The 15818-nt window shown below is 42.4% G+C and overlaps 1 protein-coding gene across 17 annotated transcripts in view; it reads right to left on the reverse strand.

The window, feature by feature from the left end:
* The window catches only part of dst (dystonin), a 570552-nt gene that overhangs the window by 42971 nt on the left and 511763 nt on the right, over positions 1-15818 (reverse strand). For all 17 annotated transcript variants that reach the window (XM_069886058.1, XM_069886062.1, XM_069886061.1 and 14 more), the window contains 10 exons: positions 15260-15361; positions 14946-15119; positions 14161-14316; positions 12590-12787; positions 11068-11196; positions 8322-8483; positions 6027-6182; positions 5726-5932; positions 4240-4359; positions 1635-1804 (listed from right to left, as the gene is read on the reverse strand). In XM_069886058.1, the coding sequence (XP_069742159.1) occupies positions 1635-1804; positions 4240-4359; positions 5726-5932; positions 6027-6182; positions 8322-8483; positions 11068-11196; positions 12590-12787; positions 14161-14316; positions 14946-15119; positions 15260-15361 (1574 nt within the window). The remainder of the gene's footprint in view (positions 1-1634; positions 1805-4239; positions 4360-5725; positions 5933-6026; positions 6183-8321; positions 8484-11067; positions 11197-12589; positions 12788-14160; positions 14317-14945; positions 15120-15259; positions 15362-15818) is intronic.

Here is a 15818-nt window from a genome sequence, read left to right on the forward strand (position 1 = left end):
ACATTTGTATACAGATACATTTGGGAAATAACACCATGAGTCAGTTAATCACAGCAGTTCAGTTTTGGCTAATTCTTTAAAATTAAAGCTACCATCCTTCACGAGGTGGAGAGAAAATATATGACACAGGTGGCCATTCAGCCCATCATGTCTGTGCTGTCCACAAATGAGCGACCACACCCAACTGCACCTTCCAGCTATTGGTCCACAGCCCCGCAGGCCACATCTCTCCAAGGGGACAACAAGCTGTATAGCAATGTGAAGGCAGTGTTTATCTCTCCCATCATCTCAAGCAGTCACCTCCAGAACCACCTCCCATCCTCTGGGTGACTTTCTTTTCTCAAGGCCTCTTTCTCCTTCCCACCAATCACTTCCAATCTGCGACCCTTGGTTTTTGACAACTCTGCCAAGACAACCATGGCTCATTGGTTTAACTGATGACCTACAATATGAGCAGGAATGCAAGGGAACAGAACCTTTCCAGTCAATCATAGAGCTTCCACACTCGTCTTTCAATCCCTCAACTACAGAGAGACAAGATCAAATATCTTGTGGTCTCCAAGGCCATTATATGTTGAAGGGAATATGTCAGAGCTCTCCTGCACTTCCTGTGGAATTTGGATACCTATGACCATGTTTATCACTTTGGGAAGCCTTGAACATTGTCATCTCTTGAGGCAGGAAATGATTCAACATGCTCACTGCTCAGAATGTTACTTTCAACTCACATTCCAGATTTTCAATTGTAATTTTAAGGAAAACTACTGTGAAAAAGGAATTTTAACAAAAAAAAGCAGAGACCCCTACAATGAAGAGAAAATAGTAAAATTCACATCAAGCGGAGTCCCGTATTTGACAGCATACAAGACTCACATTTTACCCCAAAACTTGTCTCAAAAATATCCCCCGGGTCTTATACGCGAAGTTCAAATTAGGCATCCACCAGCAGTGCCGACCGTGCTTTCCAGAGCCACCACTGCCGCTCACATCCCCCCGCTGAGAAGGACGACCACGGTGGCCCTCGTCAGCAGCACCGACCGTGCTTTCTGGAGCCGCTGCCTCTCACTTCCCCCGCTGAGAAGGCTGACCACGGTGGCCCTCGTCAGCAGCACTGACCGTGCTTTCTGGAGCCGCTGCCTCTCACTTCCCCCGCTGAGAAGGCTGACCACGGTGGGCACCGTCAGCAGCACTGACCGTGCTTTCTGGAGCCGCTGCCTCTCACTTCCCCCGCTGAGAAGGCTGACCATGGTGGGCACCGTCAGCAGCACTGACCGTGCTTTCTGGAGCCGCTGCCTCTCACTTCCCCCGCTGAGAAGGCTGACCATGGTGGCCCTCGTCAGCAACACAAGAGGTGCAGGAGGAACCCATTCTGCCAACTTATCCATAAATAAAATAAAAGTATTTTTTCTCAATATTCATTGCTGAAATGGGGGGACTTGTATCCCTACAGGTCTTAAATGCCATCAAATATGGTCATTTTTCTTTTCATTTCCAACAATGAGTGCTATCATGTTCATATATTTTTAAGTGATATTTTAATTAATTCCAATCCTATTTACACATTTCAGACCCAATTTTGAGTTAAAGTTCAGATTCGAGAAAGGACAACATGCCGTCTGGGTTGACTTCTTTACCTTTCCACTGACTTCCCGCACACTGTATCCCACTTGTCCCTCAGCTCGCTCAACATGTCATCGAGTTTCTGGTGATCATCGGCTAAAGTTGTCTTTTCTTTCAAGGAGCGGCCCGTCCTTACGGTTGTGTCATACACGGAATGTTTTGCTCCGACTGCTTTCTGGAACTCCTACATTTGGGAACAGATGAAGGGCAAAGAGGTCTTGTTAGCTGCAAAAACTGATCAAAACAACCCATGAAGTCCAACTGTTCTTCGACATCATGCATGAAGTGAGGCTAAACATCCTTTTCTCTTTGGAGTTTGCTCTGCAAAGTTTCTAGAGAGACATATTCCAAAATTTCTCCAAAGTAAATAACAACGGAATCATGAATAGTTTGTTGTTGGATTTGGCTCCCGGCTTTTACTTGACTTTTTTTTAAACTCTACTTTAAAATAGTTGATTGGTGATTGGAAACATCCTTAAGATGTACAATGTACTTGAAATCTAATAAAAAAACTAAAGAGACACAAGAACTACTAGCTCAAAAAATAGATACAATGGAAAACCATAACAGAAGAAATAACATAAAGATAGTGGGCCTTAAGGAAGATGAAGAAGGCAAGAATATGAGGGAGTTTATAAAAGAGTGGATCCCTAAGACCCTAGGATGTCCAGAACTACAGCAAGAAATGGAAATAGAAAGGGCACATAGAGTATTGGCCTCTAAACCACAACCACAACAAAAACCAAGATCTATTGTAGTAAAATTCCTAAGATATACTACAAGAGAAAAGGTACTGGAGAAGACAATGGAAAAAGTAAGAGAGGGCAACAAACCACTGGAGTATAAAGGGCAAAAAATCTTCATTTATCCAGATATAAGTTTTGAACTCCTAAAGAAGAGAAAAGAGTTCAATACAGCAAAGGCGATTTTATGGAAGAAAGGGTATAAATTTATACTAAAGCATCCAGCGGTATTGAAAATATTTATTCCAGGACAACAAAACAGACTATTCTCGGATCCAGAAGAAGCACAAAAATTTGCAGAACAATTACAAAAATAGACTGAGGGAGGAAGACGGGTAATGAGAGTTAAAATGATCACGATTGATATGTATGTGGGTAAAGACAAAAATAGACTGAGGGATGAAGACGGGTAATGAGAGTAAAAATGATCACGATTGATATGTATGCGGGTAAAGAGGTATAAGAGTGAATAGAGACAATGAGCATACATGAATGTATCTGTACTTAGAGGAAAATATAGATAGTATAGACAAGAATTAATAAGGGAAGGTAATGGAATAGAGAGAATAAGGAGGGAATTAAAAGAGTGACCTTTGTGACATATGAAAAGTGAAATCTTTTCTGGGGGAGGCGGGGTGGGGGAAAATAGCGGTCACTGCAAAATCAGTTGACGCTTGCGAGTGGATTCGCAAATCCAAATGGAGAGAGGAGATGTGGTTGTCCGACAAGGGATAAAGGACAACTCAGGAGGTGAAGGGGAGATTGGGGATAAATAAGATAGAAATAGGAGAATAAGGAAAATGTTGGATGTTGTAGAAATGTTGTCTTATAAAGAGTTGAAAATAAGAAAACAGAAATGGAAAAGGAGGAAAGGTAATGATGGAAAAACGGAAAGAGAAGATAAACAAAATATAAAAGGGCTACGCTGAACTATATGTCTTTAAATATTAATGGAATACATAATCAAATTAAAAAGGAAGAAACTACTAAATTTAAATGAATAAATGTATTCCATTAGAAAAAATAACATATAGGTTAAGAAATAATATTGAAATATTCGAACAAGTATAGGAGCCTTACATTAAATACAATAGCGAAAACCTACCGGGGACAAACATTACCTAAGTTGATGGAAGGAGAAGGAAAGAAAAGAATGGACTCAGTAGAATTTCTGGTGTAATTTTGTTGAATGACAACATTGTCTGACTGGCTTAATGCAACCTAGATTGTATACCTAAAATGGATGAGAGGAGGGAGGGGGGGGGGAGAAAAAGTCACTGTATATGTGTGAAAAAGAAATAGTGTATATCATGGCTAATGTGATTTATGGTGTGAAAAATAAAAAAATTAAAAAAAAAAAAAGATGTACAATGTACTTGACAAACTCAGGTTTAATTTTAATTTTAAATTTAGTGATACAGCATCGTAACAGGTCGTTCTGGCCCACGAGTTCACACCACCCAAATAAACCCAAGTGAACAATTAACCGACTAACCCCTTATGTCTTTAGAATGCGGGTGGAAACCCACACAAACATGGGGGAGAATGTACAAGCTCCATACAGACAGGACTGGATTCGGACTCAGGTCGATGGCACTGTAATAGCATTGTGCTAACCACTACACTCAGGTTGTCATTTTTCATGCATTTTATTTAAAGAGAACTAGTTACAGCTGTAATGAATTAAATGTACAAGGTGACTCGCGCACAAATCCACTGTAGTAACATATTGGCCAGGCTGAACACATTTTAGCCAAGTCAGTGGTCAAACTTTCCAACTATCCTCTGAACTGTGGAAACCTTCCACCCATATAACAGGAGAGACTGCTCCTCTAGGATGGCATGTACACGCACGATACACAGCCATATACATTACCTTGTGGTTTGCAAGTTGCATTTTCACCTTGTCTGGATCATTTGCGATTTCAAGGTCAGAATCCAGGTTTTTTTCTGACTCTTCCAACCACTCCATCAATTTCTTCCAGGCTTCTTGGAACTATTGTAGAATGATTTAAAAAAAACACTAACATTCAATGCTTTAATCACCAGATACTTGATACTTGTCCTTAAACTAATCGCATTCATTGGTTTTGAACTAAATTCAAGACTCATCCATAACACTGTAAAAGACTGCTGAGACTCTGCTGGAAGTACAAGCAGACATCGCCACAGAGATAGCAACAGAACATATGGGGCCTTTGTGAACAAGGAAATCAACGGTCCGTGTTGGGCAGTCAGATTGGTGAAATTTACATTTTAAAATTTGAATACAGCACGGGCTCTTCCAGCCCACGCCACCCAAATATACCCACGTGACCAATGAACCAGCTCCCCTGTACGTCTTTGGAACGTAGGAGGAAACTGGAGCACCCGGAAGAAACTCGTGCAGATATGGGGGGAGCCTACAAACTCCTTATAGACAACGCCAGATTTGAACCCGTGTCACTGGCACTGTAGAGCATCGTGTGAACCGGTATGCTAATGGTAGCATCCTAATACACGGAGAAAAGATGGGTAAAGAAACGGGGTTCCATAACCAGTTCAGCTCAGACATTTCTATTCAGCAAAACATGCCAATAACTCAAAAATAAATTTTAACTCAATCTGTGGCGTCACAGGTGAAGGAGATATTGGGTGCTTTGTAAGAGAAAGCAAATCATTTGGATCACTATTGAATTTGCTGCCTTCTAATCTCTCTCCTTGTCAGGCTGAAAGGTCGTGCATACATAAGCTTGAACTTAAAGGTCAGGCATACAAGGGGTTAAATTGAAAGGTCAGATAAAGTGACTGCACTCAGGTCCCATGAGGCCAGGCTGCTGTCACTTGATTACTCATCCCACGACTTGGTCCCGGTCCCGGTCCTGTAGGCAGGAATGGGTTTCTGCTTGACGTTTTTCCCCCAGAACCCAAAGGATCAGCAATCAAAGGCCAGTGAGTTAACAGTATAGGATCATTGTCATGTCAAACTCAAAACTTATTCAAAAGTTAAGGAAGCACAAACCAAAATTTCAATTTAATTCCCACCCTTGTGGGAATTACGCACTTGCACACAGTTTAATACAAGCACTCCGTTGAACAGATGCACATGGTTTAACTGTGCAACACACAAAAAGCTCAAGCCTTGACAAAGGAATCAGGCCTGAAATGTTGTTACCCTCTACTTCCTATAGATGCTACACGACCTACTGAGCTTCTCCAGCTCTTTTGTGCATTGCATTACAATTGTAGTATCTGCAGACTTTCCTGTTTAACCCCACACACTTTAACACATGCACACAGTTTTACACTACTATTTTATCTTCTGATATAATCATACCAGGTTTATAAGTCCTTCATGACTTTTTTCAGATATGCTCCTATACCTGTTTTGCGCGCTTCCTCGCATCATCTAACCCTCTTCCCCGATCAACAGAACGCTGCACAACCTTCTCCCATCGAGCTTGAACACTGATCAGCAAGTTTTTAATGAGCACCACATCCTGTTTCTGACTGAAGTATTTCAGGTGGGTTCCGGTCTTGTCCAGGTCAATTATTTTCTCACGGTGTGAGTTAACTTCATTAGCAAAAACCTGAAAACATTGCAACAAAGCACAATCAACTGATGTGAGAAACATGCCAATGCTCACGCTTATTATGAAATTATCTGCTTAGAGTCTTAAGTACCTTGTGTTCATCAATCTGGAACAAAATGGTGTCCAGAATGAGACTTGGCGATGCGACTAACGTCAAACTTTGTTCTGCTTGTGTCAACCAGTTGATGAACTCTTGAAGGGAATTGTGGAACTCTGTTGCTAGATTGAGGGCCTCCTCCAGTTTAACCTGCACACAAGACATAGATCGATTAGAAAACCCAACTTAGGTTGTTTGCACAGGACACATCTGCCTGACCATCATTTGGGCTTAGATCTTCCTTGCCTATATGTGTAGTCTTGTTACAGCAGCAAGAGAAATTCACCAAGACAATGGTATCTTCAAAACAATAATTTAATTATTAATAACATAATACTTTTTACTTAACCCCACTATGTACAAGTGTGTGTGTGTGTGTGTGTGTGTGTGTGTGGGTGGGTGGGTGGGGGGAAACAAGTTCAGGCATAATTCTGATGAGATTATTTTAAAGTTCATTCAGTTTTGTTTTGAAACAGGTTCTTTAAATTGCTGCTCAACAGCAACAGACTTCTTGTAGAATAGTTTTCAGAGATTTATTTCTTCATATGAATAATTTCCCCCTCTTGCATAGAGATTACAGAACTTGCATTTTCTTCAACGATGATTTCAGTTACAAGTCTGACAAAGTAACCATCACAAAAGTTATGATTGAGAAACAAGAAGGATCTTGCTTTCTTTTGCCCAGAATTGAGTTAGTCACAAATGGCTATTGAAAATGCCACTGTTCTCTCTCTTGACCAAGAGAAGCAGCAAAGTCATCCCTTCTGGAGCCACTGTCGATCTGTGTAATTACAGTATGTTACAGCATTTCAATCCTGTGTGACTTACAGGATGCTCAAGTACCTTCTTCTATCCTGTGTTACCTACTGGATGATAAGGTGTCTTCTGGCTTCAGTGTGAAATGCTTTCTGTCTTGAAGTGTCTTTACCACATGACATGACATAATTTGTGTCTTTTGAAATTTCTTCCAAAGTCATTCACATCTATATGCTAAAAGCATAAGATTTATGAGCTAATGCCTCTGAGCTGTCTGCTGACCAACCAGCAAAAGCTACCATCTGAGTTTCCATTCTAACAACATAAGTAAACAAGCAAAGAGCTTTTTATTTCACTAGATATCCTCCATGAGCAACCCCATTGTCCGAGATATTTCAATGAACAAGCACTTCCAGTTTTATTTGGGTTGCTTACCAGACTTTGCGACTCTGAAAATGTCTTCTCTCTCTGAGTGTAATTGTGTGTGTTTGTGTGTCCCTGTGTCCAAACCCACAAAAATAACTGAAGATTAATAATAACACAATTCCGGCACAACACTAGCTGGCTGGCCATTTTCTTTAGCCTCACTATTTACAACAGAAACTTTAATGTGCTCATAGTTGCCCCCATTATCACATTTGGACTCAAGCCTTTTGCTCTAACCAACCTGTTTATCTCTTTCTTTCCCAGTTCTGACAAAGAATCCTGGACCCCTCTTTCTCTTTCCTCAGATGCTGACTAACCGGCTGAGTATTATTGTTTGCTTTTATTATGATCAGTTATTTCAACCCAAACACACATTGCCCAGTCAGTGAGTTCACTCATCAAATTACAACAGGGGCTACTCTTCCAGCATTTTTGGAGCCTTTGGACTAGCTGGATTTGTTCTATAATGGGGAGGTGGGCTATATTGACATCCAGGAATCTCGGCAGAGGGAGAGCACTCTACATTCCATCCAACCCTGTAACTGCTCATTCTATCACTTCAGAGTGAAGCCTCCCTATTTCCCATAAGCTTCCCACCTGTGACCTCTGCTGAACTATTTAATTCTGATCGTGACCCATTTAATGCTTAATGTTTACAATTGATAAAAATGCTCACTCTTTTTAAAACAAAAACACATTAACTTACAGCACTGACATTCAATGTCCAACCTTTTAGTGATCAACGATTTCAGTGTCAAATACAGGTGCTCAAACTCTGATAAAGCACTTCAGGCCATCCTAACGCTTTTGACTGGACTCATAAGCTAACCAGGAAAACACATGCTAATAATCTGCATAAGGTCATTAAATGGAGATAAAGGACAGCACAGCAAGGGACAGGCCCTTTGACCTCATGATAAATGTGCCAAGAATGCTACCAAATTAAACTAATTACTGCTGCCCGCTCATTATCTCTTCCTTCTCTGCATATTCATGTCTATCTAAGTGTTTTAAATGCTACTAATGTATCTCCTCCCACCAGTACCCATGGCACCCTGTTCCAGGCATCTTCTCCACTCAATATTTCACGAGCAAATTCATTGGCACCTTTCTTTCTGAGAGTTTTATTTCAACAGATTCCCATCTTTCTTTCAGGTTGTTGATGCCTTCCTCCAGGTTACTGTCACCAGCTTCCTTGCAGCTCTGCTGCCCCTTATTTATCAGGTTCTTGTAGATCTCCTCTTTGGCTTTAAACACTGTACAAAGCTCCTGCAAGGAAACAAATCATCTCCTCATTAGTTTTCAAGTGTTTCTATGCATTCACTATCTCATAACAATCAGACCAACAGAGGGAGGGGGGGAGAGAAAGGGAGAGGGGAAGAGAGGGAGAGAGAAAGGGAGAGGGGGAGAGAAAGGGAGAGGGGGAGAGAAAGGAAGAGGGGGAGAGAAAGGAAGAGAGGGAGAGAAAGGAAGAGAGGGAGAGAAAGGGAGAGGGGGAGAGAAAGGCAGCGGGAGAGAGAAAAGGAGAAGGCGATGGGAGAGGGCGAGCAGCTGGCACAGAGACTCCCGATGGCCCTGTTTTGGCTGAGCAACAGAACCAATTCATCAAAACAATGCTGCCACTTAGATTAACACAAACACCAGACTACACAACCTTTGGTTGGCAGTCCCTTGAGCTTAGAAGATTAAAGATTGATCTGATTGGGAGACTGAAAAGTAGAAAAGGGTTCAAAGGGGGTTGGTGGAGGAAACTATTTAATACAGGTGGTGACTCAACCATTGGGGACGCAATCTTAAAGTTGGAGGCCGCCTCAGGAAGCACTTTATTGCATAAATAATTGCGCATATTAAGAATGCTTTCCACTGATATTTGGACCCTTTAAGTCTAAGATTAATTGTTTACAGCAAGGCTTGCAAAGGATATGGCTCCAATGTGAATGGTCTTCAGGAGTTGAGTTACAGGGAAAGTTTAAACAGTTTAGATTTTATTCCTTGGAGCATTGAAGAATGAGAGGAGATTAGCTAGTGGATTACAAAATTATAAGGAGTATAGACAATATAAGGGGTATAGACAGAGTAAATGTGAGTAGGCTCTTTCCACTTAGATTAGGAGAGATAAATATGAGAGGACATGGCCTTAGCGTGAGAGAGTGGTGGGAGTGTGGAACGAGCTGCCATCTGACATGGGAAATGCGGGCTCACTCTTAAGTTTTAAGAATAAATTGGATAGATACAAGAATGGGAGAGGATTGGAGGATTATAGAATGGGTGCAGGTCAGTGGGACTAGCAGAATTATGTGTCAGCACAGACTAGAAGGGCCTAATGGCCTGTTTTCTGTGCTGTAATGTTCTATGGATGAATTCCCAGTTTCGAAGCCCTACAACTTAACTTACACTCGACTTGATGAGGGCCTGGGCCTGAAACATAAGCTGCCTTTTACATTCTATGAATGCTGTGTGACCTGCTGAGCTTCTCCTACACATTTGTGTATTCAACTCAACCCCAGAATCAGCAGACTTTTTTGTTTAACAACCTAATTGACATGGTTGCTTCTATTCCATATCAGTGCTGCTGTAAAGGCCTGAAGCTCACAGCAAATGCTCCCTGTTGTCAATAGTAAACCAGGTATCAACCATATGCCTGTGAAATGAGAGGCAATGGTACTCGAGCTTCGCTGCCAGTGCTCCAAGTTGTGTCCTTCACCCAACAGAAACAGGAACAGTAACTCAGCCTCTGGCTGTTGGCAAGCCCAGTATCGGAAGCTTTCCAACTTGCAAAGAACAACCAAGCCCCCAACGTAAAATGGCCAGACAGAAATGGGTTACTCATCTGATGTTGCCCAAGTGATAAGTAATGAGGAGAACTAAAGTGCTCTTCAGGCCCCAGAATCTCTTCTGCGTCAGTTGGTTGAGCATCTCATTGCAGCAACGGCACCACAGGGAGTGCAGTCGAGCTGTGCTCGAACCCACAACTTTCCAATGCAGGCTGGAACAATGCACCATATCTTGGGCTGCAAGACTTGAATTTGCCTATGATGAAGCAAAGGGGAACAGGGAAAAGGGCTGTGGAGTGGGCATTCAGAGCTGTCGTCAGAGAGAGCAGCTTCCATTGTACTGGAGCTTGGAAATCCCTTCATGAATGTCACTGGCCCCACCTCAGGTGGGAGCAAGTCGTCAAGAGAAGTGCCAGAGGTAGGTACATTGACCGTGTTTACGAGACATTTAGATGGGTGCACGAATAGGATGGTTTCAAAGAACATGGGCCAAGTGCAGGTAAGTGGGACAAGACAACTTGGTTGGCATGGATGAGTTGGGCTGAAAGGCATGTTTCTATGCTTTAACTCTATAAGTTGGCTGAACATTAGCTGAGATTCACCCAAACAATGACCACGGACACAAGTGGGCACAATCTTTATAAACTGATTGGTGGAATGAAAGAGTTGGATTAAAACTCATTGGGGTTCAGACAGCACAATCCCCCTGGTTAGGGTATCTTGAAATAAGTATCAGAATAAGGATCAGACTAGAAGAAACTTGTTCTCTTGAAGAGGAGTGACTCTTCAGAACTTTCTACCCCAGACAGGGGAGAAGAAGGACACGTTTTATGTATTCAAGGCAGAGACTGAAAGACATTACAACTAAGATAGAATAGGGGGACACAGAGAGAGTTCGGGATTGAGACCTAGATGTTATTGGGTGCTAGAACAGATTGGGTGGGTCTACTTCTGCTCGCATTTCTTCTGCAAACTTAAGTAACACTTTCTTCAGATCAGTCTTGTCGCCATGAAGCAATCCCTACTTTATTCCATGACACAAGAAATTCTACCAGACATGCCCCTTTTACAATGCATACCAGATGGGCATTGAGCTGCTCCCTGGCCGTTTCTGGCAGACCTCCAACAGGTTTTGATGCTGACAGCTGCCGCTCAGTCTCGACCAGCCACCGCTGCATATCGTCAATCTCGCTCTGGAAACCCTGAGCCTGCACCAGATAAAGCAACAATATCATCACATTCTGCCACGCAGAACAGGAGCAACTCCCTCCCATTTCTTCAAGCACCCTTGTATCATTCTCTCCCCAGTTTTACCAATTATTAAGCCAAGCCAGAGACGGTCACAGCTCAGGTAAAAGAAACTCCCATCCAAGTTATACGTATTTCAGCAAATGCTGGAAAATGTTTGCAGAAAATGAGAATTAAGAGGCATGCTAATTGGAGCAAGTATTGGATAAGTTTGCTGAGTGGGGGAAATTAAGGATTATGGAGAAAAGGCAAATTTAGTGGAGCAAGATCAGCCAATGTTCTTGTTGAATGGCAGAGCAAGCTCGACGGGCCAGTTGGCCTCCTCCTGCTCCTATTTCTTATGTTCTTGTGTGTGTATACTGGAATTCACTGGCTGAATTCATGCCATTCGGGGAGGTGTTTTTCCATAGGAGGTCAGAAAGGTTGACTCACGTTACAATTACCGATCCCCTGGAAGTGACTGGTGAGTGCAGGAGAGCCATAAATGGCCACAAAATCTCCCTCTTGCCCAACAATTCATGAGTGGCATGGGAAGAAGCCATGTGACTGCCCACCACCAAACTACAAAGGGCATTTTTTAATCGCATTATATCCGCAGGGGACTGAAAGGAATAAATTGGAAGAATATTTCCAGATACAAATAATCAATATGGAGGAGGGTAACAGGTCATTTCTAGATGTGCACTTGGATATTGTGGCCCACAGGGCTGAAAGGTGGAATGAGGTTGGGGGGGTGGGGGGGGTAGATATTTGTTTTCCCCAGCATGCACTCAAACAGGACAAGTGGCTCTCGAACGGTAACTGTTTAATGAATTAAATTTTACTGTCCTCCTTTGACAGATTATTTAACTTTTTTCAATTTCAGCCACTGTTTCTCCAGATTTGACTGGACCCTGGAAACTGTTTCTTAGTTTATTAAAATTCTGACCAGTGTGAAATTTTAAACAAGAACAGAGTTCTTGAAATACTCTGCAGGACAGGCAGTGTCTGCAGGGGTAGAAACAGAGGTTACTTTTCAAGTCAAAGACATTTCATTTCTAATATCCAGCATCTGCATTTTTCTCCCTCAATTTTTTGAGGGATGAAATTGTACCCCCTCTGGACAATAACCGAGTGCTGTTTAAAATTTATTTGTTTCTGGTAATGCAGATGTTGTATATACAATCCTAAAAAAATCTAAATCGTACCCCCCCTGGACAACGTCAGAGCGCTATTGGAAATGCATGTTTCTGGTAATGCTGATGTTGCTTAGACAATCCTATAAAAACTGATAAAACAGCATTGAGTGTATTTAGCAGCACTGCTTCGTGTGGGCACGACCAAGCTGGCGACTAATCCTCGGCAGGGTCACACCTGGATGAGTGAATGGTGCAGTTGCTGTTGCTGCTGGGCAGTTTGTTCCAGAACATTCTTCCAGCGCTGGTTCAGGCTTTCCAGTTTGCTCTGTAAACTGCTGGCTTCTTCCACGTCACTCGATTCCAGCAGGGCATTCCCAGCTTTGTTCACCGTCTCCACCGTAGATTTGTGAGCCAGAACGTCATTCTGCAGCACCTAAAGAGAGAGAGGAGACCTTTGACAGATTCTGGTTCAGAGCTAAGTCCCCTGCTCCAGATGTGAGCAGGGCAGAGGTTAAAACAATTGTCACAGCGAAGGAGACTACTCTGAATGATTGCTTTGGGTCAGGGGAGTACTCTGCTCATTACCTCTGAATGCCAAAGCACACCCCTCACTTGACAGAGCCTTGTGGCATCCAAGCACCGGCAATCTCAAAAGAAAGGTAGAAAATAACAAGCCATCAACTAGCTAAAATTCAAGAAGGGAATGCTCACGATCCTGATGCCAGTGAAAATCAATGTTAGCTTTGGACGCATGTCAGACCTGTGCTAGGCCACTTGGATCATCAGGCTCAAATTTCCAGAGTGGCCGACTCTTCCAGGGAGTCCCATTTCACTATAGCCCAGGAGGGATCAGAGTTGAACTCTGCATTCAAGTTACTTTTACGTGAAGTGAACCAAGAATCAATACTACGAAAATCAACGCTGTTCAATGACTCTGAAAAATGCAGATAGTGTGGAAGGAATTCATAATTTAAGAATCTTGCATAAAACTGAGCTCTTTGAAAATGCTGTACTCTTTAATTACATCTACAATCCAAATTTCAAAGATAAATTAATATGATAATTGATGCCTTGTTAAAATGTAACAGATGCTAAATTTGCATTACCAAAACATTATTGATAGGGTTAAAAAAATCAACAGCGTAGGTCAGCTGATCTCCAAACATGACCCAGCCAATCGTCTTTTTTCATGGGATCCTGCCGTGCTTTCAGAGCCTGCTGAAGTTACTTCCCAGGTATTATGGGGACACAAGGCCTTTCAGACACCAAATGACCAACTGTGCATGCTTTCAGAGACAAAGGGACCGTGGATTGATGCTCAACAATGCCACAGTCAGCCAACGTCTGGCTAACCCCCTGTTGATTCTCCCACACAGTCCATATGGAAAGGAAGCAGCACCACCAAGTTCATCATCCTGGAGATGTTACTTACTAAGGCCATGTCGCATCAGATTTTATGAAAACAAAACTGCAGGACGAGGGAAAGAGCAGTCATAAAATGGACAGCGGTGCAGTGAGCAGAGCTCCAGCCTCACATTTCTAGCAAACTTGTTCAACCCTTGACCTCCAATGCTGTCTGTGTGGAGCCACGCCAGTGGATTTAGACAGCTTGTCGCTGCCCACATTTCTCCAACCTATTACTCTTCCGCGAGATGACCCTCTTGTCCAGTGTCTAGTCTTTTGTGTTTGCTGATTTTTGTGCTTTGTGTATTCTTTTATTAATTGGTGTACAGCACGTTGGAGCCACATTCCATTGTGTTTAAAATGTGCTCTATAAATAAATATTCAATTCAATTCAATACATACGTGATGTTTGGCAATTGCAATTTCAATAGCTTTCGGATCTCCACCAACTGCTCTCTGTTCATTCAGCAACTCCTCAGTGTGAGTCAACCAGGTCATCAGCTCATCAAGGGCATGTTGGAATTGTCCTAGAGCTAATAGGGCACCCTCCAGTTTATGCTGTAAATACAAATACACACTTAAATGGTGGAACCATCATGTTAAATCAGAGCATTCGGTTCCTTTTTCCATGGAAGGATTTCACCTTCAGATTCCCAGATGGAGAGTTGAAAATCACTGTGATTTTCCATCAATGTACAATGTAAAAGACTAGAATTCAAATTTTAAAAAGCATTAGGCCAGATTGACAGAGCTAGGGCTTTTCTCATTGGAGTGTCGAAGAGAGGTGACTTAATAGAGGTATGTAAAGTTATGAGGGAATATAGATAGGGTGGGCAGCCAGCACCTTTTCCCCAGAGTGACAGAAGCAAATACCAGAAAACATCTATTTAAGGTGAGAGGAAAGTTTAGGGGAGGTGTCAGAAGCAATTTTTTTTTTAAATACAGAAAGTGGTGGGTGGAAAGCATTAACAGGGAAGGTGGTGGAGGCTGATACAACAGGGACAGTCAAAAGACTCATTGATGGGCACACAGATGGACGGTAAATAGAGGGTTATGGGTGTGAGGGAGGAAAAGGTTTGATGGTTGAGAAGGTCAGCACACACCGTGGGCCAAAGGGATTATACCGTGGTCTAATGCTCGATCTAGATTGGCACTCACAAACCGTGAAACTGCTGAAGATACATCACCTGTCGGTTGACTATTTTGCCGTCTAGATTTTCCCAGAAATGTTTCAGCTCATGTAGAGGCTCCTGAACAACCCGATTGTTACTTTCTTCATTGACTTTCTTCAGCAACAATTCTCCCTGATGATTCAGCCGCTCCATTTCGATCTGTTGCTGATATGCTTCAGTCTTAAAGTGCTGTTGAAGGTCAGCATTTCAAATCAGGTTCGGTCACAAAACACCACCTTCCAATTCATAAAGTTTAGTCTGTGCTTTTGCGCTCTATAAACGATCGTCATCTTCAGTTCTTTTCATCAGATTAGTTGCAAATTACCTACCTTGAGCTCAGCAATTTGTTGTTTCACAGTCTCCAGATCTGTACCAACTGGGGACATTGTGTTCAATTTACTTTCTGCAAAGTCCATCCAGTCAAACATGGCCTGAATTTAGAGGAGGAAAACAGCATACAAAAATCAGACCCAAGTATCCCAAAAAGTACTTGGAACAGCTGCCAAGAATTTCATCATTCGTGTTGGTGGTGCTGACTAGCCGTGTAAAGCAGCCAAGTTGCAGGTGCCAACGTTGAAATGAAATGGTTCATAAATATTCCACCACTCAGTGAAGCAGTGAAGAGGATGGGACATAAATGAAGTTGAATTATTGCCATTTCCCTTTATACCAAACACCTACTTAATTTTCTGTTTCAAATAAGGCACTGAGTTTTAATGGACAGCGTATGCTCAAATTACGTCACGGTGTCTGTTTCGTGTCTCTGCTTGTCCAATTTCATCTATTAAGTTCGGAGGTCATGGTTGTCAAACTTTTCAGTGGTGTCGTCCAAGATGACACTCTGGAAGGGTCATCAGGGCACTCCTCATTGTAAACCTGCCAAAAGCT

This window comes from Narcine bancroftii, chromosome 6, assembly GCF_036971445.1.
Source record: "Narcine bancroftii isolate sNarBan1 chromosome 6, sNarBan1.hap1, whole genome shotgun sequence".
Lineage (NCBI taxonomy): Eukaryota > Metazoa > Chordata > Chondrichthyes > Torpediniformes > Narcinidae > Narcine > Narcine bancroftii.